A 26,956-nucleotide genomic window follows, 5' to 3' on the forward strand; every position below is an offset into this window, starting at 1 on the left:
GTTATGCTGCTTGTCAGATGATAGGCATTCTGTGACTGGTGAGACTGCCCTTATATTGGATGATAGCTATGCTGAGATTGGTAAGGAACGCAATTTTGTAGAAATGATAGCCACTCTGTCATTCATGGATATACAGGCCGTTAACAATATTGTGATTGATAAGATGTGCAGCGCAATAGCCATGATGTGATTGGTAAGTAGTATAATTACTGAGGATGTTAGCCAGATTGTGATTGGTAAAGAATGCTACTACATAGGATGATAGCCACGCCTTAACTGGAAGGGTCTGTTATTACACAGGATTTTATCTCCAGGCTATGGCTGGAAAAGAGTGCCTTTTTTTAGGATGTTGTCCATGTTTGACTGGTAAGGTGTTTGTTATCTAGGATGGTAGCAATATTGTGACTGCAAAAGAGCAGTGTTACATAGAATGATAGCCACACTGTGGGGGTGATTCTGACCGCGGCGGACGGCGGTCGCCGCCCGCCAAGTGGTTCCTGCCGAAAGACCGCTCCGCGGTCAAAAGACCGCGGCGGTCATTCTGGCTTTCCCACTGGGCCGGCGGGCGACCGCCGAAAGTCCGCCCGCCAGCCCAGCGGGAAACACCCTTCCCACGAGGACGCCGGCTCAGAATGGAGCCGGTGGAGTGGGAAGGTGCGACGGGTGCAGTTGCACCCGTCGCAAATTTCAGTGTCTGCAAGGCAGACACTGAAATTCTTCGTGGGGCCCTCTTACGGGGGCCCCTGCAGTGCCCATGCCATTGGCATGGGCACTGCAGGGGCCCCCAGGGGCCCCGCGGCACCCCCTACCGCCATCCTGTTCCTGGCGGGAGAACCGGCAGGAACCGGATGGCGGTAGGGGGTGTCAGAATCCCCATGGCGGCGGAGCGCGCTCCGCCGCCATGGAGGATTCTCAAGGGCAGCGGGAAGTCGGCGGTACACCGCCGACTTTCCGTTTCTGGCCGCGGCTGAACTGCCGCGGTCAGAATGCCCAGCGGTGCACCGCCAGCCTGTTGGCGGTGCTACCGCCGACCTCCGCCATGGCGGTAATTACCGCCAGGGTCAGAATGACCCCCTGTGTCTGTAAAGAAGTTTCATCATATAGGATGGTATCCATGCTTTGATTAGAGCAGGATGGCATTATGTGACATGCTACACAAGCCGTGGCAAGGTATTTAAATATGCATTCCAATAGTCATGCTGTGATTGGCAGAGTGCCTTAATATGAGAAAAGCTTGTCTTCTTTATTTTCCTATTGTTCCATAGAGAAGAAAGACTGCAAGTGCAATTGAGAAATATCTTCTGAGAGTTCAAGGGCAAGCAGAAGCAATGGGGGTGCAAGTCTCACTGGAAAACACCCAATTCTCAGCTTCTGGGATTTCAAGCAAAGCTTCCAAATAGCAATATAATGTATAACAAGTACAACTTTTTTAGTGACTTTTTTCAATGAAAGATGTAAACAACTTTGAAGATCTGAAATGTCTAGGTGCCATTCTGTACCCGTTGTGATAAGTGGAAGAGTCATAATTATCTCGGATAAACAGAAAGAACGCTCATAAAAGATTAACTTTGTCGTTTAGTACGCAACGTTTTTGATGATGTTTAAAAAGTTGACTGTAAAAGAGTAGCTGAGTGAGTAAATAAAACCTGCCTTGATGGAATGACAAGAATATGAAAAGATGGGATGAGGGGTCCATCCTTAATTGTATCTGGTGTGAAAGTCGAGAGGGTGCTGCCGCTGGCTTGCATATCATCAGAGCTGTTGTGTCTTTCAGTGGAGATGTCCTTGTCTGAGACAATGTTCCTTCATGGCCTCCCAAGAAGATACAACGCCGTCCAGCTCCACCTGCACTGGGGCAGCCGTAGCCGTCCTTTGGGGTCCGAGCACCAACTCGATGGGCAGAAGTTTCCTGCAGAGGTAGGTCCACAGTACAATTTTCGATGATGTTTTATTATGCATCTCGTGTGTAACACAGGTTGCCTGAATTGTTGCTAGTTATGGCCTCAAGAAGACCATGAAAGCAGGTCCTGAGTGTGGACAGTGAGTGATAATGATAGGATTTGGGTTCCAAAAGCCACACAGAAACCAGGGGGTGATACAGATAAGGGCCTGTGAGAGGAATCAAGAATTGACAGTGACTGAGAAAGTCAGATGAAGACAGTTTGAACCGTGTATAGTTGGCCAATGTTTAAGAGATCGAGGGTGGCAGATGTTAGCTTTGGGGCCTCACAAGGCAAAGTCCTCAAAGGTTAGTTGTAAATCTGCACCTTCAGCATCACACCTTCAAAAGGGTGTAAATTTTAGTATTCACAAAGCTTTCAAGAAGCATTTATTGACGCCTGCTTCACTCATAGCTATCCAGGCGTACTTCTGGAAAATGTACATATTTATACTTTCACATGCGAAAACTTGCAGTGCATGCACCAACACTCATTTTTTGGGGAAAGTTACTTATTTTTTATCACCAATCCTTGATGCAGATAAAGGCAGAAAATGGAGAAAGGAAGAGTAAGAGAAAGATAAGAAAACAGTGACAAAGTGAGAAGGCAGGAATGAAAAACAATCTGCAAGAGTCAAATAAAGAGGCAGAAAGTGCAAGGTGGTTGAAGAAGATTTATGAGGTGGAACAAGAGTAGGCAGACATTGAAGAGATATGTGTATCCAGTAAGGCTCAGCTCCTATTACTAGTAAAGAAACTGAGGTAGCTTATGTATCTGAACTTGTGCAGAGTGTATGATTTTGATTTTACGGGTTTGAATCCTGCAACTTTGCTCAGCGGTCTTGTAGGTATGCTGCTGAGTTCCAGGTATAACTGGCTTGCCAAAAGTTCCATTGCCGGTTGTGAGAAAGTAGCCTCTTTCTAGCCTTGTTACCCCCACTTTTGGCCTGTTTGTGAGTGTATGTCAGGATGTTTGTCACTGTTTTCACTGTCTCACTGGGATCCTGATGGCTAGGCCCCAGTGCTCATAGTGAAAACACTATGTTTTCAGTATGTTTGTTATGTGTCACTGGGACCCTGCTAGTCAGGACCCCAGTGCTCATAAGGTTGTGGCCTATATGTATGTGTCACTGGGACCCTGTCACACAGAGCCCCAGTGCTCATAGGTGTGCATGTATGTGTTCCCTGTGTGGTGCCTAACTGTCTCACTGAGGCTCTGCTAACCAGAACCTCAGTGGTTATGCTCTCTCATTACTTTTAAATTGTCACTAACAGGCTAGTGACCAATTTTACCAATTCACATTGGCTTACTGGAACACCCTTATAATTCCCTAGTATATGGTACTGAGGTACCCAGGGTATTGGGGTTCCAGGAGATCCCTATGGGCTGCAGCATTTCTTTTGCCACCCATAGGGAGCTCTGACAATTCTTACACAGGCCTGCCACTGCAGCCTGAGTGAAATAACGTCCACGTTATTTCACAGCCATTTTACACTGCACTTAAGTAACTTATAAGTCACCTATATGTCTAACCTTTACCTGGTAAAGGTTAGGTGCAAAGTTACTTAATGTGAGGGCACCCTGGCACTAGCCAAGGTGCCCCCACATTGTTCAGAGCCAATTCCCTGAACTTTGTGAGTGCGGGGACACCATTACACGCGTGCACTACATATAGGTCACTACCTATATGTAGCTTCACAATGGTAACTCCGAATATGGCCATGTAACATGTCTATGATCATGGAATTGCCCCCTCTATGACATCCTGGCATAGTTGGCACAATCCCATGATCCCAGTGGTCGGTAGCACAGACCCTGGTACTGCCAAACTGCCCTTCCTGGGGTTTCACTGCAGCTGCTGCCAACCCCTCAGACAGGCATCTGCCCTCCTGGGGTCCAGCCAGGCCTGGCCCAGGATGGCAGAACAAAGAACTTCCTCTGAGAGAGGGTGTGACACCCTCTCCCTTTGGAAAATGGTGTGAAGGCAGGGGAGGAGTAGCCTCCCCCAGCCTCTGGAAATGCTTCCTTGGGCACAGATGTGCCCAATTCTGCATAAGCCAGTCTACACCGGTTCAGGGACCCCTTAGCCCCTGCTCTGGTGCGAAACTGGACAAAGGAAAGGGGAGTGACCACTCCCCTGACCTGCACCTCCCCTGGGAGGTGTCCAGAGCTCCTCCAGTGTGCTCCAGACCTCTGCCATCTTGGAAACAGAGGTGCTGCTGGCACACTGGACTGCTCTGAGTGGCCAGTGCCACCAGGTGACGTCAGAGACTCCTGCTGATAGGCTCCTTCAGGTGTTAGTAGCCTATCCTCTCTCCTAGGTAGCCAAACCCTCTTTTCTGGCTATTTAGGGTCTCTGTCTCTGGGGAAACTTTAGATAACGAATGCAAGAGCTCATCCGAGTTCCTCTGCATCTCTCTCTTCACCTTCTGATAAGGAAACGACTGCTGACCGCGCTGGAAGCCTACAAACCTGCAACATAGTAGCAAAGACGACTACTGCAACTCTGTAATGCTGATCCTGCCGCCTTCTCGACTGTTTTCCTGCTTGTGCATGCTGTGGGGGTAGCCTGCCTCCTCTCTGCACCAGAAGCTCCGAAGAAATCTCCCGTGGGTCGACGGAATCTTCCCCCTGCAACCGCAGGCACCAAAAAGCTGCATTACCGGTCCCTTGGGTCTCCTCTCAGCACGACGAGCGAGGTCCCTCGAATCCAGCGACTCTGTCCAAGTGACCCCCACAGTCCAGTGACTCTTCAGCCCAAGTTTGGTGGAGGTAAGTCCTTGCCTCACCTCGCTGGGCTGCATTGCTGGGAACCGCGACTTTGCAGCTACTCCGGCCCCTGTGCACTTCCGGCGGAAATCCTTTGTGCACAGCCAAGCCTGGGTCCACGGCACTCTAACCTGCATTGCACGACTTTCTAAGTTGGTCTCCGGCGACGTGGGACTCCTTTGTGCAACTTCGGCGAGCACTGTTTCACGCATCCTCGTAGTGCCTGTTTCTGGCAGTTCTCCGGGTGCTACCTGCTTCAGTGAGGGCTCTTTGTCTGGCTCGACGTCCCCTCTCTCTTCAGGTCCAATTTGCGACCTCCTGGTCCCTCCTGGGCCCCAGCAGCGTCCAAAAACGCCAAACGCACGATTTGCAGCTAGCAAGGCTTGTTGGCGTTCTTTCGGCGGGAAAACACTTCTGCACGACTCTCCACGGCGAGAGGGATCCGTCCACCAAAGGGGAAGTCTCTAGCCCTTTTCGTTCCTGCAGAAACCTCAGCTTCTTCTGTCCAGTCGAAGCTTCTTTGCACCCGCAGCTGGCATTTCCTGGGCATCTGCCCATCTCCGACTTGCTTGTGACTTTTGGACTTGGTCCCCTTGTTCCACAGGTACCCTAGATTGGAAATCCACAAGTGTTGCATTGCTGGTTTGTGTCTTTCCTGCATTATTCCTCTAACACGACTACTTTGTCCTTAGGGGAACTTTAGTGCACTTTGCACTCACTTTTCAGGGTCTTGGGGAGGGTTATTTTTCTAACTCTCACTATTTTCTAATAGTCCCAGCGACCCTCTACAAGGTCACATAGGTTTGGGGTCCATTCGTGGTTCGCATTCCACTTTTGGAGTATATGGTTTGTGTTGCCCCTATCCCTATGTTTTCCCATTGCATCCTATTGTAACTATACATTGTTTGCACTGTTTTCTAAGACTATACTGCATATTTTTGCTATTGTGTATATATATCTTGTGTATATTTCCTATCCTCTCACTGAGGGTACACTCTAAGATACTTTGGCATATTGTCATAAAAATAAAGTACCTTTATTTTTAGTATAACTGTGTATTGTGTTTTCTTATGATATTGTGCATATGACACTAAGTGGTACTGTAGTAGCTTCACACGTCTCCTAGTTCAGCCTAAGCTGCTCTGCTAAGCTACCATTATCTATCAGCCTAAGCTGCTAGACACCCTATACACTAATAAGGGATAACTGGGCCTGGTGCAAGGTGCAAGTACCCCTTGGTGCTCACTACAAGCCAGTCCAGCCTCCTACACCGGTACAATAGCTCAGATAGTTATGTACACAATGCAATGATGTGCGTGTGAAGTCCAAACGTTTAAGAGCCTGTGGGACCAAATTCAAACATTCATTCTTCTGAGGGAGACAGAATGAGTACCATAGTCTATGTAGAAGGTAACATGTTGTTTTAATGCCTTGAAACTATTTTTGGTTCTGCATGCTTGGTCATTACACATATATGAAGGTCAGTGTTCCTGGCCTCAAACTCCAGCCCTCTCTGAAATTATTTTGCTGATGTCCTCGATAGAGATGGTTGGGACCAAGCTAAGACCCTTATTTTGTTTTGCAAATGCTGAGCCCTGTCATAACCCCACCGCCCACTAGTTAATGGAAAGAGTTTATCCATCAAACATTTCATACATATCTCACTTTAGCATTGCCAATGACACAAAGACCCGCACTTCTCAGTCCAGGTCCGAAGGTCTAGAATCGATTATTTTTGGACCCCCAAGTGAATTCAGCCTTCTAGGATTTGGGAAAAAGCTTTGATAAACCCGCTTTCCACAGAGCCCATATTCACAGATTTGGAACTTTTGGAGGGTGTTTAATCCACAGGAGCTCCTACAAACCTTTTGTGTTACTGCTCTTCTCCACAAAATTAGATCATATACATAAATAAACAAATGCATAAGTAAAGGATAAGTCATGGAGTTTGCAAAGCAGCAAACAGTGATTGCAGTAAGTTCAGTGATATAAGTTACTGACTATGTTGTACTAGGGCTCCTTTCTGATTCTAGAAGTGACTTTGGCCTTAGAGTTTGGTGGAAGGTCACAAACGTGACTGATATCCAGTCGGCCATATTATAAATGGCAGGTGTCATTGGCTATAATCAGACTCACTGGAATTATGAGTCAGGGGAAGGCCAAATTATGCAGCAGTGTTGAGTAAATAATGCAGCAAGAAAAGCCAAATTATGTGGCGTAATGTGGCACATTTTGTAATGGTATTACTTCATTATTTTGTCATTTATACACTTGTTAACACTGAGCATTGGTTGCACCTCCTTAATGCCAGTTTAACACCTAAATCTAGCCATGAGCAACAGAAAGGTGAAAAGGACAGCTTTGCAAAGGGCAAAACAACTGCGTGGCAACATGTGTTGCTGCGTTTTCAGTAACTTTTGAACCATTTGAAATAGAAACATCTTTTTTGTTAAAGTTTGCAGATTTTGCAGCAGTTGATGGATTATGTAGCAAATGCCAAAAATCTACAATTATGCAAAAAAAAGCAGCAGCTGCACAATCGCATAATTCCTGTGGCCCTGGCTATAATGCAGTTGTAATACGTAGGGCAGCATATCGCCAAACTCTAAATAAGGCCTTTTTAGGGACGAGCGGAAAGTGCTCTGTCCCGTGTTGTAATCTCTGTTTGGGCTTCAAACCACGCTCATGTCACGTCAGTCTCTTTCATTGGTTTGTGAGCTTGCCTTTTAAAATGTGCTTGCTTTCATTAGTGAAAGGCATGCATAAGTCATGCCTTTTCCAGTGGTTAGCCCTCCTCGAGCGCAGTGACCAAGTACTGAAAACATACGAGGCTCCACGTTTTCCAACCGGTTTCTGGACTACTTTTTCTCTTTTTTCACAATGCGATCTCACTTGGCAGAAGTCGAGCGATTTGCATGACATCGGCCCTGTTACGTAGTTAATTGCACTTTTGCCGGCTACTTAGATAATTGCACTTTTGCCAGTTACATGGATAATTGCACTTCTGCCGATAGGTTTCACTACGAGTGAACTTTTATTTACCTTTGTGAGTCTGCTTTGCACTGACGGCGGCCATCTGCTCGCTTATGTGACACTTTTACTTTTAAGTTTATATGGCAAGAAAATTCCAGTTAGTTATGTGAAACTGTTTTATTTTCATTTTCAATGTATGTGGCAAGAAAAGTCCGGTTAGGAGTTTACAATGCTAATTGCTCGAGCTCAAGCAAACGCGAGACCCATTGCATTGCAAATGCTTGTTTCTTTGTGGGCAGGATTATGGCGATTAGCCATGCAGATTAAAAAGCCAATGAAAAGGCCGACTGTGTGTCCTGACATTGAGGAATGTGTTAGCTCGCATAATGAGATTGTGAAAGTGCTGGACACAGATGAAAATCAGCTCTGGCAGCGAACATACCAGATTCCACGCAGGAGAGAGAGCACATCTGCCTGTACGCCTCGGTTACACTGTGGGTAGAGCTGTGGCCCACCACACAAAGAAGGTTTAATATCTTGAATAGGAAAAGTTGTTGTCACCGCCCTCCGAGAGGATAGGTTAATTGACTCGGGCCCCATTTTAGTAGGCATCACCTACAGAACCCTTGAATACAGCAGAGGCCGCTCGAGGCAGGAATCAGAAAGGAGCCAGGGTTTGGAGAAGAACTTCTGAGAGACTCAAAGACTGAAAGAACTGAGCCCGACTCACAAAAAAGTCGAATACCAAACAGTTGTCGCCTCGTAGTTTCGAGTTATTTTCCGTCTGTTTTTTTTTTACCGCTAAATACCTGAAAGCTGGAAATAAGCAAGATGTGAACACTACCAGGCAAGACTTTGTTTCTGTTTAACGCTCTGCCCGCAGAAGCTAACAGTATATAAGGCCAGGGAATGTGCATGTCCACATTTCCGCGAGGAAAAATCTCACCCCTACACTGCCAGAAATAATGGGGTGTGTGAGGCATTTTCACTTGCCAAGTTCGCCACTTTTAACTATCTTTTCAGGCACAATTTTAGAACTGCAGTTAAGATGAGGAAAGTTTTGCATATGTTGAAAATACACAAAAATTTACAGCTCTCCCATCCTTAGCACTGAACGTCCCCCGATTCCTCAATGTCAGGGCTCAAGAACTAAAAAAATGTGATCAAATGGCTATTCCTTAGTATTAAGTGTGATCAGTGCTCGCACAGCATTTGGAGACCCATATTCTATTTATTGGAGGTAAACTGTGGGTGGAGATGGAACTCTTTAGTCACTTGAATTTGGATTGAATGCACAAAGGGTTCAAAGAACCAGGGCCTTATGCTGTGGGTTACAGAGCAGCTTGAGCTATATCCAACACCATAAGAAAATGGACAGGATACCAGAACAGTCATTTATCTGAGAGTGAGCACTTTGAACACAAGCAGTGGGGTCAACAATTGAGGAGGGAACTTCAAGTGTAAGATAACAAAGTGTTCCTTCTGGATCAGGTGAATAGATATGCACAGGTCTCTCTCAAGGGGGTTCATGTAGAATCTGTCACTGAACTTTCAAGTGTGGGAAAACTGGCTTTAAGCCATACCTCTCGAGATTTCATAACATCTAGTGTGTTTATGCGCCGCGGCTTTACCAGACAATATAACAAAGTCACCGGCCTTACTCATCATAGACATTGAGAAAGCATTTGGCAGCCGTCATTGGGCTTCCTCTGTCCCCTCTTAACTCTTCTGAGTTTCGGCCTAATTTAATTGCATACACCAGATTAGTTTATAATAAACTAAAGTTTTGGATTAAAATATTAGATGTCGCCTCAGATCCTTCCCCATACTAAGGAGAACCCAACAGGAGTACCTGCTGTCCCCTCTGTTGTTTGCACTGGGCATTCAGTCATTGGCTTGCAAACTCAGACAAGATGAGGAATATGTGGGATTCCACTGGTCGAGGGCATCATGGAAAAAGTATCCCTTTCTAGAGTTGACCCATTGATTTACCTAGGAATCTCTAGGAATCTAACAAATTCAGAAGCTACTCAGGATTAAAGGTGACCCTTCTAAGACCCGACTCTCATATGACCCCGTGGCAGATTATAGGGAATGGACACACAATACAGGCATAAGGATTGATATCCAAAGTATTAAGTACTTGGGCAATCATTTGAGCAATATTAAATGCTCTTAATATACAACTGGATATATATTTGACTCGTAATTAACAGTCTTCAGTGGTCCTCACTATCTCTTTCATTGATGGATAGGATTGCTCTAAAAGAAATTATTCTACTCTCAAAAATTCTGTATGCCTTACAAAATTATCCATTTAAACTCCTTCCCTCCCTTTTTAAAACGTTTACATCTTTGTTTAGATCGTTTATATATGGCAGAAGAGGCTTCCCATGGTGGCCAGGAATAAATGTTGTAAATCTACCCTCGATAGTGGCCTCGGTATTGGGCCTTTTGTCATGTTGCTGAGCTGCACATCTATAGGTGAATAGTGACTGAATATATGTCCTTGAATCAGATCCAGCATAGTAAACAACATTATTGAGTCTGTGTGATGCTCCCACATCACACTATAGGGCATAACCTCCCTCTCAAATTGCCTCCTGTGACCAGAGTGATATTAGACTCATGAAAGGTCCCCTATTTCAAATATGATGGGACACAAAAATGACAGGTGAAACTCCACTTCGGGTTGGACCGCAATTCTCTCATGTCAACACATTAACTGGGTTCAGAGAATATGATCGGCTGGGTATATTAACAGTAAGGAAAATAGCAACGTCCAACACAACAAAGTCCTTCATGGAAATACGTGACAAATGTGGGTTGTTACAGACCTAGTTCTTCCATGAACTGCAAACCAGGCACACCATGACACCATACTTAATGAACCCGGAAAACGCCCCATCATTCCACCCTCTTTAAAGCAAAATCTATTTGGCCCAACTTCCACAAAGAGACCCTATCACCTGAACCCAATTAAACCTGACTATAAATGCTCCCAGTACCTTTTACTAACCAAGGCAGCCTCTGGAATTAAATTAGGGCCCGCGGACTGATAAAACAGCAGACATTTGTACTTAGAGCACCCCAGTAGAAGGAGTTATCAATTAGATCGTACTATAAAATTCATATTGGACACCTCCTATGCACGATTTGGTGCATGGTCACACTTTCCCACTGGGAGTCCATCTTTAGAGTAATATAGGAAGTCCACGGTCAACCATTAGACCATCACCCCAAGGCAATATTATTACATTACCTTGAAAAGGCCAGATATACAAGAGTAGAAAAAACCTTCCTGAGGCTAGCATTGGTCTTAGTAAAGAGAGATATCACACAGGCCTGGCAAAGTGAATCCACCCCTAGCATAGGAACGTGGATGGCAAGTTTAGATACGTGCAGGCTTCTTGATCTTCCAACGTATAAGGCCTGAGGCTGGTCAGAAAAATATGAAAATTGGAAAAATAGGTAAAATTTTTGCAACATAGGAACTGATTGAACATCCAAGAGAGACAAATGAACAATTCCTAGTAAGGAGGAAAGAAAATTCACTGGATAACTGATCACTATATCAATCCTGTGGTCTTTTGTGGAGGGAGCAGGGACTAGGGATATATAAGATTGAATAAGTAACTTGAAATATAGTGTTCCTGAACATTTGAATAAAAAGATCTGTAATAACAATGTGAAAAGTGCAGGAGAGCATCAAATTACTATCTCTCCCTCACGTCCCTACTTCACTCCATGACTAAGTGCAGCCACAACTTTGCTGCTTTATGATTGGAGCGCACCCCTAAAATCATATGCACAACAGAGAATTTATCCCATGTAAACCACACAGTAAACTTACAATCCACAAACCATGTAGAACAAATGGAGTAGCCTCTTACTTACAAGCGCGCCAGGGCCTCATCAGGGATAAGATGTGGAATACAAATTCTAAATGGAAACACAGAGACTGAGAGGATGAGAGAAACCAAGAAAATTTGGAAGGATTTGTGGTGTTACAAATAGGCCAGAAAACGAGCAGGCCAGAAGGGCAAATCTGTCATATTATGTCGAGTTTCAGGTTTATTTCTGTCTGTATGCATTACCTATGATGGGGTGCTCTCCTTACTTAATGAAAGTTAGGGGGGTGCAATGGTGGCAGCATGTACAAAGCTATGACCACATTTAATTGGGAAAAAGACACATAAAGATGAACCAAACATGTAATGAGCATCTATGTGGTAGCGACAGTACATCCTGGGACATAAACATTTCAGTACCAAATACTACTAAATAAGACAGGACAAACGTGGATCAAGAGGGTTCCTGGATTGCCAGACTCTCAATCAACACATTCCCTGCAAGTGGAGTGGAGAAAGCTGGTCCTACTGTCTGCAAATATGCCATTCTTCCTCGTTGCCCGTAGAGCAGCAGTTTCCGTGAATACAATACAATACAATACATTTCTAGAGCGCACAGCTACCTCACAAAGGCGTCCCGGTGCTAACAGAAAAAGATCACCCACAATGTCCTAAAGAGAAAACCATAGCTAGGAGATGATAATAGCAGAGTCAAAAAGAAGCATTTTTAAGCCTTTTCTTAAGGTCATTTCCGAAGGGCTGCTTCTCAGAGTGAGTGGAAGTGCATTCCACAACCTGGCAGTCACGTAGGCGAAGGACCTGCCTCCTCTTCTGGACTTATATATACGAGGAGTTTGAAACATATTAAGATTGTTGAACTGCAGTGAGCTGAACTGAGAAGACAACTTGAAGCGATCCCTGAGGTACAGGGGTACCTTTTGATTAAATATCCTGAAAGCAAGGATGAGGGCCTTAAAATGGATCCTTCCATTAACCGGAAGCCAGGGCAGATGACTAGATACCGAGACCCAAGGAGGGATTTTAAAGATCAGTCGGGCAGCCGCGTTCTAAATAAACTGGAGAAGCTGAATGAGAATGGCAAGGAGCCCTAGGTAAAAACTGTTGGAATAGTCCAGTTTTGAAGTGATCAAAGCATAAACAATTATTTTTCGGTGTTCCGCAGGAATGAGGTGCAGCATTCGTCTCAGAGATCTCAGAGTAAGGAAACAAGAGGCAGACAGTGCTTTAATCTGAGGCTCAAAAGTGAGCTTGGAATCAAAGTTGACCCCAAGGTTTCTACCCACCGGGGAGGGGCATTATGGGGGTGGCATCTCTGATGCGCACCAGAGGTTGGGATTAGGAGCTGACTTAACACTAAAAAAAGGAATCTCCGTTTTGTCTGAGTTAAGCTTTAAAACGATGGTATTCATCCAGTCCACAACAGATTCAAGGCATTACTTAAAACAACTCAGAGGAAGGAACATTTTTGTGAAAGGCCAAAAGGAGTTGAGTGTCATCCACATAGGATACAACTCTCACTCCCCAAGCCTCAACAATCCTAGCCAAAGGTGACAGGTAAATATTAAAAATGGACAGGGCTGGTGAATACAGCCTTAGCTAACAAATGGTAGCTTGACCTGACCAGAAGGCATTCCCATGGAAAACCTTTTTGCCATGACAATTCTACCAACAACACAACAACGACAACAACAGTACAGCAAGCAGTAAAGAATGTAGGTTGTCTAAACTAACAGACATAAAGTTAAATAGTTTAGTTAAATAAAACAAAGTTGTAGAAAATTGGTTCATTAGTTCAAAAACAGCTTCTTACATTGTATAGTCTGTGGCTTTTTAACTAGTGAACAGTCATTTGCATGACATCAGTGTAAAGCTGAAAATGTACATTCTTTCAAGACTACTTTTGTCAATGACACCAAAACCAGGGTTCTCTATCCAGAGATCTTCACTAAGTCCCATAAACACTCCATGGTCCTGCCCACGTGAAGAGCCTATAATGCTTGTGAAACCAAAGGTAAAAAAAATTGAAGTAGAAAGTACCAAGCTATACACATAGACATACATTTGTTTTACAATGTTTAACTTTTTTCAAGACAGTGTCACATCGGACAGAAAAAACACTGAGCGATATCAACACTGAAACATGGAAGATACTGCCATTCTAGACAAGGGGACACAGTGCTGGGGGCTGAGAAACAGTAACAGCAAAGTGAGGAAGGCACCACCACTGGCGACATTGAGATCTGATGGGAACCAGGAGAAACTAGCACCGAGGAACAAAAAAAGGAATATATTGCATTATCACCCAGTTATAAATTAACCCCTAAAACTAACCACGTGGAGGCAAGGAGATTAAGATATTGGAGAACCAGTCACTGTCTGACAAGTGGACGCGAACACACGTCATCCCACATTACTCTCTACCTGTAGGAACGTTAGAGACACATGGGACTCACTGTCAATCAGCACACAGCACTATGAAACCACAATCACAGCAGACGTAAGCGATACACTTACTAAAAACACATCACAGTACAACACAATCAGACACAGAAAACATGGGCAATGGGAGACAGGGAAACCCTGGACACAGAGAATTCTGGACATAGGGCCAGATGTATGAAATGGTTTCACCCATTTTATGCCTAAGGGAAAAAGATTTAGTACATATGGGCCATAGTGCTTAGAGACCAGACTCCTATCTGCAAGCATCCCGTCAACGCAACAGAGACACTCCCTGCAGCTAGCCCACAACATCACAGAGTCACACCAATATGCCTATACAAAAATAAATGCTGTCGTTCACCTGCCCGTACCCAGGGGTTTAGCTTGGCCATTTAGATTAGATCGGGGAGTGAGCAGCAGGTTTTCCAACAACCATGCTGGGATATCCGGTTAAAATAAAATCTAGGCAAAGCAGTGCAGAAGGGGAGTCTAAGGGGCAGTGGAAAGGGAATGTAATGGGCATTCATAATACAATATTTTTGTAAAATAACCAACATTTTCAAGATCTTCAAAAAAAGGCAGAGCGTGAAAGTTTGTGTTTTATTAGACGGTAGGTATCACCCCAAACACCCTCCCACCCCCAAACTACAACCCTGCCTGTACCCTTGGTCATGCACCCATGTAAATAATCTATGACCTATGTGTGTGCATTGACTCATGATGTTTGCAAAATCTTGACTTGCCACCCACCCATCACCATCTTGTTTGTTTTTACCTCTCAGTTACACATTGTGCACTTCAATTCAGAAAGGTACGCCAACGTGAGCCAAGCCAAGAACAAGCCAGACGGGCTGGCAGTACTCGGCATTTTGATTGAGGTAGGTTCTTTCTAAGCAAATATTTTCTTTCCCTTTCATTTTCTTGCCTCAAAGCTGCCCTTTAGTTTCCAGACAATGCAATACAAAGAGAGGGTGATGAATAGAACGTAATAGAGCAGGGCTCTCTCTTTCTGTGTTCAGCATTTTATTTACAGGACAGAGTGATGCGCTATCTGTTTCAATTTGCAGGAAGGATTACATTGGTAAGTTTGATGGGAGAACCTTTTTTTGCAGGTCTTTATTTATCCAGATCATTAAATGGGGGTTGGTTTAAGCCAAGGCCATGCCTATAGCATTTTAATAAACTAATCCTTTACACAACAGTTCTCATTATGGGTATCCCATGAAATAGGCCAACAGTTCTCCACGGATGGAGTTTCCAATACTGGGATTGCGGGTGGGGTGGAAAATCCAGGCCATTACAAGTTGAACCCTACATTCCACTAAGAAATGAGAATTGTGGAATTCTGATTCCCCCAAGGCTTCAATCATACTCCTACCAGTGGAATCCTGAAGGATAGTGTTCACCTAAGAAATCTGCAAGGCAGCCCACGAACACTCCTTGACTTTTTAATAAACACAGATGCATGTATGAAAATTCTAGAATTGACGTTTCGCTTTCACAGAAAGTTTTTCGTTACCTGGCCTGCATATGCAGTGTTGACCTCTCAGAGCATAGCATTTGCAGACTGTTCCTAACCAACTGGAATGGACGAAGCCAATGATAACAACCTAGGGAAAATTTCCCTTCATTGATTTTGATACTTTTTTTCTCATCTTCACAACATCTTCCCTATAATTTCTTTAATGGCTGCACTGTACTTTAATTCTATGGTTTCGCTACTGATGTCCGGGTACCACTGGGGAGTAAGGTATACTTTGTAACAAGAACTTTTGGAGAAGTATTTCTGCTCCTGCCAGCAGTAGCAACTATTACCAAGAAGCTGCAAAGGAGTGAGACAAAGCTCTCATTTTGAGTGGCCAACTAAATACTGTGGCGCCAGGAACAGGAGTTACCGGTCCCATCGAAACAAAGAGATGTTTACTTTCACCCGATGTATTTGGTTCCTGAAAACTCCGGGTGAAAGTCTTTGCCAAAATTTCTGGGGGATTGGGGCATTGAATTACTGATTCCTCCAATAATTTGCATGGATGCCTGTCAGTTAACACTTGAGAGTGTTTTTTGTCAGGATGAAGTCGAACATAAGTGACAAAATGATAGTTTGAATACTTAGAGGGTTTATCACTCACTGAACTCTCACACCTTGTCACATCGTCTCCCAGTTAAGTCACTGCAATTATAAAGGCCTCCAATTACCAATCCCTCTTGCAGACTGAGCAGTGCAGTCCATAGACAATTAAACATTTTGCTGTCATATTCACTGTTCCTCTGAAATTTCTATCCAGCTACATCTGGCACCTACCCTACTTGTTTCAAATCTGCAGTGTCTCTACCTCTTAAAACACCCCTGACCACTCTGCTCCATTCAAGTATCACCTGGTATCTCTGCTCCCCTATTTCTCCTGTTTTCTGAGATGATGCATCTATAACCAACCATGATGTCCAGAACGGGAACAGTATGATTTGCATGTGGTGGGCTTGTAAATAACCCCTGTTGTTCTGGAAATAGGTCCTGTCCTTAACAAAAATAAAATCACTGGTGTGCAGTGACCTATGGATCCTCTCATGATGCTCCTTGGTGGAAACCAGTGATACAAACACATACACATAACATTCCCCAGTGAGTAAATAATTATCACCTGGCTTCTGGGTTACCCTTTGCTCATAAATCGAACACCTCTGAGGTTCTATTATTATATTTTATTGTGGACCAAAATGTGGAACACGATATCAAGGGAAAATATCATGCCAAATGGTAGGAGGAGTTAACAAAGGTATTTGAATCTGGAATGGTATCAGAATAAAGCTTTAAATATCATGCTGTAAGAATATTGTACCAACAACCAAAATATCCACAATGTAAGTATGCATAAGTAAGTGCAGGTTTACTATACTTAACACGACACATATCTACACTGACATTGAGGCCCTAGGACTCCATCCGCCGAGGTTGAGGCCAAGGCTGAAGTCAATATTTTAATAATGGGAAGGGGGATCGTGGCCCCCTTCTCCAATTCTCAAAGAGGCCCCAGGGACCCCTTCTCTTGGGGCTGATATTTTAAAAATGGGTAGAGGGTGTGCAGATGTGTGGTTCTACTTTGACTTAAGAGGAAACAATCCCAAAGAATGCAGCACTCTTAGTCTTAGTAATGAATATTTCAGCATTTCCCAGATAGCAAATAAAAGCACACAAAAATATGAACATGAGCAGTGTTGAATGCAGTGAAACACGTGTAAATGCCAAAATACTCACAGCAGTTAAACAATGACAGAAAATGTGCAATGCATCAGCAGTGAATATATATATATATATATATATATATATATATATATATATATATATATATATATATGTATATATATATATATAGTCAGGCTAGACAATTAAGAATTAAAATGCACCACAATGGGATTTGAATTCTTCATTCTTGCCAGCTTCAAACCGAGGAACCCTGGACGGCTGAGACAGGAGGTCTACCCAACATGGGCTTTGTTTACTGAGTCGTGTGTCCACATTAAGGTGAGCTCCTTCTACCTCAGTGCCAAGTGTCCCCACCCTGTATACCTTAAACAAACTCAAGAGGAAGATTCTGGCAATCTCCCCTCCCTTCGGTTATGAAATTCTAGCGCTGGCTGTACTCGGTCTGTGTCGAAAACACACAATAAAACAGGCCCTTCCCCAATGCACATTCCAGAGACAGAGGAGCTGTACTTTTCCTTGATGAAAACATTCCCAGGCTGAGGCTCTCTTGTCACGTCTACCTTCTACATCCCCCATGTTTTGTTTCAATACGGAGAACAAGCGCAAACACAATCCGTGTGGAAAGCAAGCTCGGTGTGGAAAAAACCCTGCGCCACCCCGGTAAAGGCACCTGAAGCTAAGCACAAAATGGAGTCAGTGGTCAAGATAGAGTCGGTGGTCAAATACACATAGCATTACAGCGGGTCCATCTCCGAGCCATGGAATGGTGTAGGGGACCCCATCCCCCGGATGGCTCAGCACTGCTAAGGACCTCACATACTACATCACTCATAGCATGTTCTGTGACTTCATCGATAATATCAATGCATCATCTGCAATGACATCATTGATGACAACACTGCATGGTGCAAGTTATAGTTACTTTAGGGCACAAGTTATAGTTACTTGAGATAAATATAACTGGTGAATTTCAGTGGTGTTGTTTAAAATGGTATGTTGCAACTGGCATTTCACCTAACTATAACGCCCCTTTAACTTATATATATATATATATATATATAGATGTATTCATTGAGAAATCCAATGGCTACAGGGACGTTATAGTTAGGTTGACGTTTTACCCATACAAAACCATAAAAATGTCATCAGTTATGGGTATAGCTTTACTTATGTTAAGAAACTATAACTTGTTGCCCAAAGTTACTGTGTGGCCCAAGTTATAGTTTCTTCTGTTAACTATAACTATAAGTTAGCTGTATTTGCTGAATTTCTATGGTTTGAGGGGGAGAGTATTCATTTTTAAAAGAGGCAGTCCACCCAGGTCGAGTCTACCAAGAGTTATACTCACATATAACAACAGTTTCAACAGTATTAGACCCATACTTTCCAAACATTGGGATATTTTAAAATGTAACCCTACCATTGGCAAAGAGATGGAGACAGACCTAGCATCAGTTTCTGGAGAGCCAAGACAATGAGGGACTCTCTTGTCCACAGTGACATTACCCTTACAAAGGGTATTAAAGAACATAGCCTTTAAGGCTTCTTTCCTTGTGGATGTTGCAAAGCCTGTAAAAACAGCCACCCCAGGATGGAGCATGAGATCATTAATGGACACACCCTCAGCATTATGCAATTTCTCACATGCAGTTCCCAATTTATAATTTTACATCTTAGAATCCCCCTGTCTTCTCAAATATATAGGCAGTGCTGTTTGTGCGGTCAAGAAAAGAGTACAGGAACATCTGAGTGCTATTGATCATTGTGATTCCAAGTACCCAGTAGCAAGGCATTTTCAGGAGAAACATTCCGGGGGCCACACCAAATTGACTTTTCATGCTGTAGAACAGGTCACACACAATCCAAGAGGGGCGGCCACACACTCAGGATGAGACAGAAGGAGTCCCAACTCATCTTAGACTAGGTAACCATAAGTTCTGGAAGTTTAAATCTTGATGAGGAATTGAGTATACATCTACATTAGAAATTCTATTGTCGTATTCATTATTTTTGTCTCTCTACCTTCCACTATGTAATATCTGGCTTGATGTACACAATGCACACATGTGCCCTTCAAGGTCCTCTCCCTATTATTTGTTTTATTTGTTTGTTCTGCATTTGTCCATATCTGAGACCCATGCACACAATGTTGTTCACCTACGATTGTTTTTGTTATGATCAAGGCACTTTATTCTATATCTAAAAATGTGCTCTGTGCTGCTCTAACCTTGCAAATAAGTGACAGTACTGTGAACTGCTTTGCATACTGCGACTCTTCTTCAGTAAAGATTTGTTTTTAAAGATCCGAAATCAGATAAATCTGAAAGAATGTAATGAGGTGGGTTTTATAATCTCCAACTACATATCAATAACTCTTTTCATGGATTTTAAAGGAACGATCAAATGGAAAGAAAAAAAGTTTTACTCTTATCTAACATCATCAACAATCACCAGCAATAAAGATTCAGAATGTCATTTTTCTTCATGATGTATGGCAGAGTTGTGAAATCTATTCCTGAAATCAATCTGTAAAAATCCCTTTAAGATGATGGATCAATTTGTTACCAGGGAAACACGTGTCATCAGCTTTCTTAATTGTTAATAAGATTGTCAGTTTACAGTATCAGAGGTTGAGAATAAGCTTTATGCATACGAGAATTACAGGCTTCCAGGATTGCTTCAGACAAATTTGTACCAAAATAGGTTACTTTGGTTAATTTGACCTGAGTCTCATCGGCCTCAAAGTGTCAGACTTGGTACAGATTAGCTGCAGAAAGTTCTTCACAAAACGGATAAGATCATTGAAGAGAGTTGCCTATAGACTGTTTTAGAGGTAAGTAACAAAAGGTTTTGGTAGTCAATTTTAATAAAACTCAAGCAAAACATCCCTAAAAGTGAAGATGAGATAACAGAAAACAGAAACTGCCCAGAACAAGAGGAGGTGTGATGTCCAAAGCCACTTTGAATCCTTTCTTTATGCTTAAAAAAGAAGCTGAGTAGAAATCTTTGTTGACATACAAGTTTCAGTTCTAAAGTAAAAACACCTCTGATTAGCTTTTTCTACCCATATCTTCCACCTATATAGGGAAGAATAAGAGTGACACACAATTCACATATTGTGCCTGTCTAGCATCATTCCTACTTTTGCCTTGAAGAGACTCCGGTTACACCTTGTGGGAGGATCCTCAAGGTGGTCAGTCTTGTTAAGGCAACAAAGGTGTCTCTACACGAGGAGCCCTCACTTGGAACATAGCACTTCACTACAGGCCTGGCACTGACACAACCCTGAACAAATGACACAATCGTAAACACATCTGCAAACCTATTGCGGGGCATTCTGGGCATATTGTTATTCTCTAGTAACCAAAAATGGCCTGGGAACCCATTTTACTGCCAAGCCAAACTATTTCAGTCCAACTACCCACTTTAAGACAAAACAAACTATGCAGCGAATACTGGCACTGTAGACGATTCCAGCTGAGAAATTAATTTCAGCCGTCCCACTAAAACACTTCGCAAACCTTGCCATCTCCCAAAAGGGATCCCCATTTCTCCATATGTACTGTACTACCCACACCCCAGCATATTTACAACACTCTAACAAACAGCTAGACTCCCAGTGCCGGGAAGGCACATACAATACTGCCTATGATTCTGCCACACCGCCACGCCCATGCAAGGGATATACTTCATCAATGCAGAGTAACATATATCTAACCCCAAATTGTTTCCAGATTGAAGCCATTACCACTTATATCAGGTGCTAAACAATTATTTCTGTAAGTACTTTGTAAGAACTGTGTTGCCTTTCTTACAATTCCTATATGAAAATAGGCATGTTTCACAATTCTGTAGTCTCTACAGATTTCTTGCAGCTTTAAAGGTTCAGGACAAATTTTAAATGATGGTTATTCATAGAAATCATGTACCTGGAAACCCACATGTATTCCTCTCCCAGTCTGAATTCAATCTGTATATGAAGACCCATTTGGATGTGGTTACTTAACTAATAATTGATCCATACAAATTGGCAATGTTCAACCATTTTACCAGCATATCAGTTCACATCTATTGGAGCACATTATATCTATGCTTTATTCTTTATCATATTAAAGTTAGACTGAGTCAAATCTTATATGAGGAGCCTGTATCACTAGACCCCAATTGTGTGACCCTATGCTAATCAATTCGACTTCACAAGCCTCAGTTGCCTACTCAGCTGAGACCAGGAAAGCCCAGAAAGAGTGATGGTAAGTGCTTTGAAAAATAAATTGGCAATTATGTTTACTGCAATTTCCAGAAAGCTATATCAGATTACATTTACATTCTAGGTCAATACACTGCAGGGAAAGTTCACCACTTTCTAGCTCCGTATGCCTCGCCTGGATAGGTTTTATTCTTGTCCCTCAAAACAGAATTTTTCTTGAGTGTTTTCTGATGCCCTCCCACTGCTCCTTTCCTTTTTATCAGGATAAGAGGCAGGCCCAGTAAGTCTCAATGCACACTTCCGTTTAATTATCAAGGGATTGGTTACCGCAGTTTCTGTGCTCCTTGTAATGATGAGATATGTGGGAACATCGTGGGTATGTTTTGTCCCACTCAGATATTCCAGCTACTGAAAACAGCCACAATCTCAGGGACAAAATGAGGATTCCCTGGTAATTCCCCCATGCTAATGCGACCCTTGGAGCACCACCTGCAATCTCTGTAACTTCTTCCCCACAAGGTACTGGTATCCCCGCTATTGGTGACTCGCTGAGGTGCAGTTTGCAGGGGAGATTAGTGTGAACTCATAATGAGGCCCCGAGAGGAGATGGTGATGCAGGCTTCCCAGCATCAGAGGCAGGCTGTGACACAATAGCCAAGATTGGTTTGGATGTGGCCCTCCATCGACTCCATTCTTTCCTTTTTAAGGTCGAGCCTGCGTTGCATGCGCTCGCGCATGCGTTTTGCAGCGAGACTCTTTTGTATTAAGAAAAGGGCTCGGAGCTCTGTCAACTTCACGTCAGTGTTTTTTATTGGTTCGTGGGCTTCCCTAATAAAATCTGCTTGCTTTCATTAGTCGAAGGCACGCATATGTCATGCCTTTTCCGGTGGCTAGCCCTCCTCGAGTGCAGCGACCAAGTACAGAAAACATGCAAGGCTCGCTGTTTTCCATCGGGCTCGTGGACTTTTTTTTCTCTCTAATTTACAAGCCCGATCTCGCTTGGCAGAAGTTGAGCGCTTTACATACTTGATTTCACTTTTTCGGGTTATGTACATAAATGCACTTTCGCCCGATAGGTGAAAAGTCGGGTTAGGAGTTTACAACGCGATCAGGCTCACATTTCTTCTCATAGACTTCATCACCATGCATTCAACTTTTCATTCACTTTGTGAGGCTGCCACGTGCTGACAGAGAGTGGTGGTGATTAATGTGGAGAGAAAGTACAAGGAAGAGATTCACCTATGGTATATTTTCCGTACTCGGATGACAGCATGCCATCAGGTTAATTTAACATTGTTTGGTTCCTTTCTGGTATCCTTGTTGTTCTATTATTATTATATACATTGAAAATATATTTTGTTTTGTAGACAAATATTATGCGTCAGTAATGTAACAGTGTGTTGCATGCCAAACAATGTGTTCACATCGCTTCTGCAGAATAGTGTGTATTGCAGTGGTTCCCAACTTTTTGACTTCGGAAGACCCCCACTTAATCTTTACTGGAACCTGGGGACCCCCACTGAATCATTACTGGAATCCAGGGACCCCCATGAGTCATTGCTGGAAACTGGTACCCCGGCCTAAGCATTGTTGCTGATTTAAACTGCAAAACAATACACACAAAAATACAAAACAAAAACATTCATCAAAAAAAAAAACTAATGATGACACATTTTATTTAATTCGCAAACACATATAAATAAAACAAAATCAAAATGTAATTTTAATAGAAAGGTTGGAGCTTTTCTAAATTCAACTGAGGCCACTTATCGTCCATACTAAATTCTGCTTGATGCACCTGCACGGCTCCCACAAATCAATCTGAGGATACTAATATAATTGTTAGCCTCCAATTTGAAATTCCTTCATGTTTACAGTACGTTTAAAATGTTTCAATTGCACATTTACCTCCTTTGTATACACTTTATTAATCTGTTAATATTATTTAATTCTCTAAGTAGTCGTGGACTCCCTGAGGAGGCTTCTGGGACCCGCAGGGGGCCCCGGACCACAGGTTGTATATAATGAGCATCCTTTTTCCAGGGTTCTTGAATGGTAATTTTTAAAGGGCAGTAGCACTGAAATAATCGCTTCTTTCATTCTTAAACTAACAAGAAGACATTGCAAACATAGCTCAAACATCTTTATTTTGTTTTTCTCATGGTTAGGCTGGTGAGATTGTGAACGAGGCATATGAAAACATACTTAAGTACTTGTCAAAGGTGAAATTTGCAGGTGAGGAAAAGAACACTACACTGTCATGATATTTTTCATAGATGAGACTGTATAATTGTGTGCAATAAAAAAAATCTATTTTTGATTGATGAACATTATACTTTTCAGCAATAAGTTTACACTGTTCACAAATAAATCGTATATTTTACAACATTCTCTCTTACGCATTGCACAATTAGGTTTATTATTTCCACCATTATTCTTTCAGTCATGAACTCTTATATATATATTGATGTGGTATACTCCTCATTATTAATTCTAATAACTTTCTTCATAAACACTTACCATTTTCAGCACTGTCTTTTAACTTCCTACATTAGGACCAATACTTTAATCCCTAAATCTTATACTTTACATTGTTAACAGCTGTAATTTTTATCATACAGTTCTATACTTTTAATGATAAAAGTTGATACGTTTAGCACAATTAAGTTTTATACTTTAATTAATTCTGTCATCCGCATTTAAGAAATTAATCTTTTACATTCGAAGCGTCAAGCATCATAATTTCTGGTTTGGTTTACAAATATTTTAAAGTAAGTCAGAAATGTGCAAGTCATACACAGTCTACCTAGCTGTTGTATAGGTTTTTGACTCACTGGGGAATTACAAAGACCCTGAGGACTACACGGAGCAGCTGAACCAATCTGAATTCTCCTCATCATTGACTCGTTCGAATTGTCTGCAAGATCGTCACCCAACATGTGTAAGTGCAGCACATGCATACATTTGCACATAAACCATGCGTACCTTCACTACTTATATGATATACTTTTCATCATTAAGTCTTATACTGTGAGTAAGCGGATTGTAATAGAGAACACAGTTGTATTCCCTCGATTGAGAGCTGATCTACATCGCGTTGCATGGTGGCAGAGGCTGGTTGAAGGCAGTACTGCCGAGGTCCGCTGATGATCCGTTCTGAGGTACAGTTGGACCATGTAACCTGCAAACAGGGCGTGCGGTGGGCCCTGGCCTGCTTGCTCTCTGGGCGGCAGTTTGTCCAGGTGTGTCTCAGCAAGGGCGTTACAGGCCCAGCCAAAACTGCAGCTGTACAGCGCACCCAAGGACTGGGTATACGATTGTCTTGCATGCCACAGTGGTATTGTGCCAGTCAAACTGCCTGCTGCTGGGCCACACTCTGGACTTGGGGGCCTGGGAGCAGCCGGCCTCAGCAGCTAATTTCAGACCAACCTACCCCCGGTTGGTGAGGAGAGCTGTGGTGGAATCCAGTACCCAGCGGCAGGTCTGGGTTTTTCCCGAGCTTGGTTCCTTTTTGGAAGGATAAAGCATGTGCCAGCCTACAATTGAACTTCGCAGGGGAAGCGTCGGAGGGTGGTAAATGACTTCGGGACCCCTGAACATGAAAACCACAAAGGTGTGAAGATACATTGTCAAATCAGAATAACAGAAAGATGATTTCTTCATCAAATACTTGGCATGATGTTGATCAGAAGATGCATGGTGTTACACATATTAGGCACCTAACCATCCACAATAAAACAAAATTTCGTGATAGCAGCATGATACAAGATGACCACAAGCCTGACCTTCACAATACTCAAATGGTTGGGACTTTCCAAGACGTCAACAAAACAATTTCTTCACAACCACTGTCCAAACCTACGTGGACATCCAGAGGTCTGTCTGTTGCTGAGTGAACGTAGCAATGCATGTCGCGTGAGATTTCTCTTTTAAGCAAGACTTGCATTACAAGCCATCTGTCAGGGTACATTAGTTTCAATAAGGTTATCTGACCTTTTGCATATGTTTTGCAGGCGTATTCATCATTGAGTATCACAGGAGGAGGACAGGCCAGGGAAAATACAAAATGGATTCTTTAGCCAGTTTCCACACAATCAAGTTAAACCTGCTGGTTAATGCACTTTCAACTACTAGTCCAGTCAAGGATACAACCAGCAATATTCCCACTGATGAGAATCCTGGTACTTATGAAATCGGTTCTCTACGACATTCTAATCTAATGTCTTTGTGGGAAGATTGCAACTCTTTAAATAAATCTTTAAGCAGCCAGATTGGAGAAAAGTCCCCGCAAAATGTGAGCGTCAACATCTGGAGTGCCATTCTTAACAACCTGGAGGCAGTCTCCGCTGACGTTCGATTCTAATAAACTTGATATGCAGGTGGATATTTTAAGTGCCTTGGCCGCTCATGTAGTGGCAATTGATGCAAAGCTGTCTGCTTTGAATAACCTGATAGTAAGAGTTCACTCTGAACCAGCAGATGCCCTTGTGCTACTTTCATTGATTGTCTTGTTAGGATACCTCAAATGCTGGACCCCATTCTGGAATGGATTTCAGTGCCAGCACAGCAGTATGGCCTTGCTCCAGTTCAACAGGACAAGCTGGAGCTTAGTCATTCCTTTTCTCTGCCTAAAAGTGCCTCTGATCATCCATTGCTTATGGGACCACCCTACTTTCTTACTAGATCAAATGTTGTTAAGGCCCTAGAGGGATCAGTACTTGAGCATCTCACTCTCTCTGACCCTTCATCTGTTACCAGTGGCAGCAAGAAAGGGGTTGACCTAGGGGCACCACCCCCAAGTTGCAAGAAGGTAGTACTTACTCACAACCCCACATTGAACCCTATTGGAACCTTTAAGTTTACACTGCCTCTTGCTGCAAGTGAAATTCAAACACTAAGACATCTAGACTAGACATAGGGAAGAGTAGTCAGGACAACAGACAGCTACTGTGCAGCCACTCTTGAAAAGGGAACGAAAACGGCTCCAGAAAGCAAAATATAAGTGATGTGTCTGCAGCAATTTGCATCGTAGTGCAGTACCTTTGCATTCTATTCCATCCGTCAATGTGGTCCCTGTGGGCAATGCAGACGTTCTTTCATCATCCGATAAAAAGTATACTACTGAATGAAAAGTGTATTTGATCTTTCAGTGTAACAGCATCAAAGCCTGAAGAAAATATTGACAACGATAGTGGTGGTAAAATGGAGCCTCTGAATAGACCCGCTGTTAGCGATCCGCCATCACTATCTGCTATCGACACATTAATTTCAAAGAGGCAGCCTGTTAAAATGCACCCACCCTAAGAGCCCTACTATTGCACCCTTAAGATCGAACATGCCTACCACATCGAATGAAGACTTAATACCTCCCCGCAATCAGTTGCCAATGCAGCCGTTAGCGGCCCTATTCTGTCCGTTAGCTAGTTCTACCTATTGTTACCTCTTTCATTCAATCTGCACATTGATCATCAGCTGCGGAACCCATCAAAAGCTTGCCCTCTTGCACATTGATCATCAGCTGACAAACCCATTAACGGCTTATCCTCTTCGA

At 43.1% G+C, this 26,956-nt stretch overlaps 1 protein-coding gene across 1 annotated transcript in view; it reads left to right on the forward strand.

Moving 5' to 3' along the window:
* The window catches only part of CA14 (carbonic anhydrase 14), a 76,544-nt gene that overhangs the window by 30,200 nt on the left and 19,388 nt on the right, over positions 1-26,956 (forward strand). The window contains exons 4-6 of the mRNA XM_069218219.1: positions 1,775-1,917; positions 14,779-14,874; positions 23,574-23,640. Coding sequence (XP_069074320.1) covers positions 1,775-1,917; positions 14,779-14,874; positions 23,574-23,640 — 306 coding nt within the window. The remainder of the gene's footprint in view (positions 1-1,774; positions 1,918-14,778; positions 14,875-23,573; positions 23,641-26,956) is intronic.

Source organism: Pleurodeles waltl, chromosome 12 (genome assembly GCF_031143425.1).
Source record: "Pleurodeles waltl isolate 20211129_DDA chromosome 12, aPleWal1.hap1.20221129, whole genome shotgun sequence".
Classification (NCBI taxonomy): domain Eukaryota; kingdom Metazoa; phylum Chordata; class Amphibia; order Caudata; family Salamandridae; genus Pleurodeles; species Pleurodeles waltl.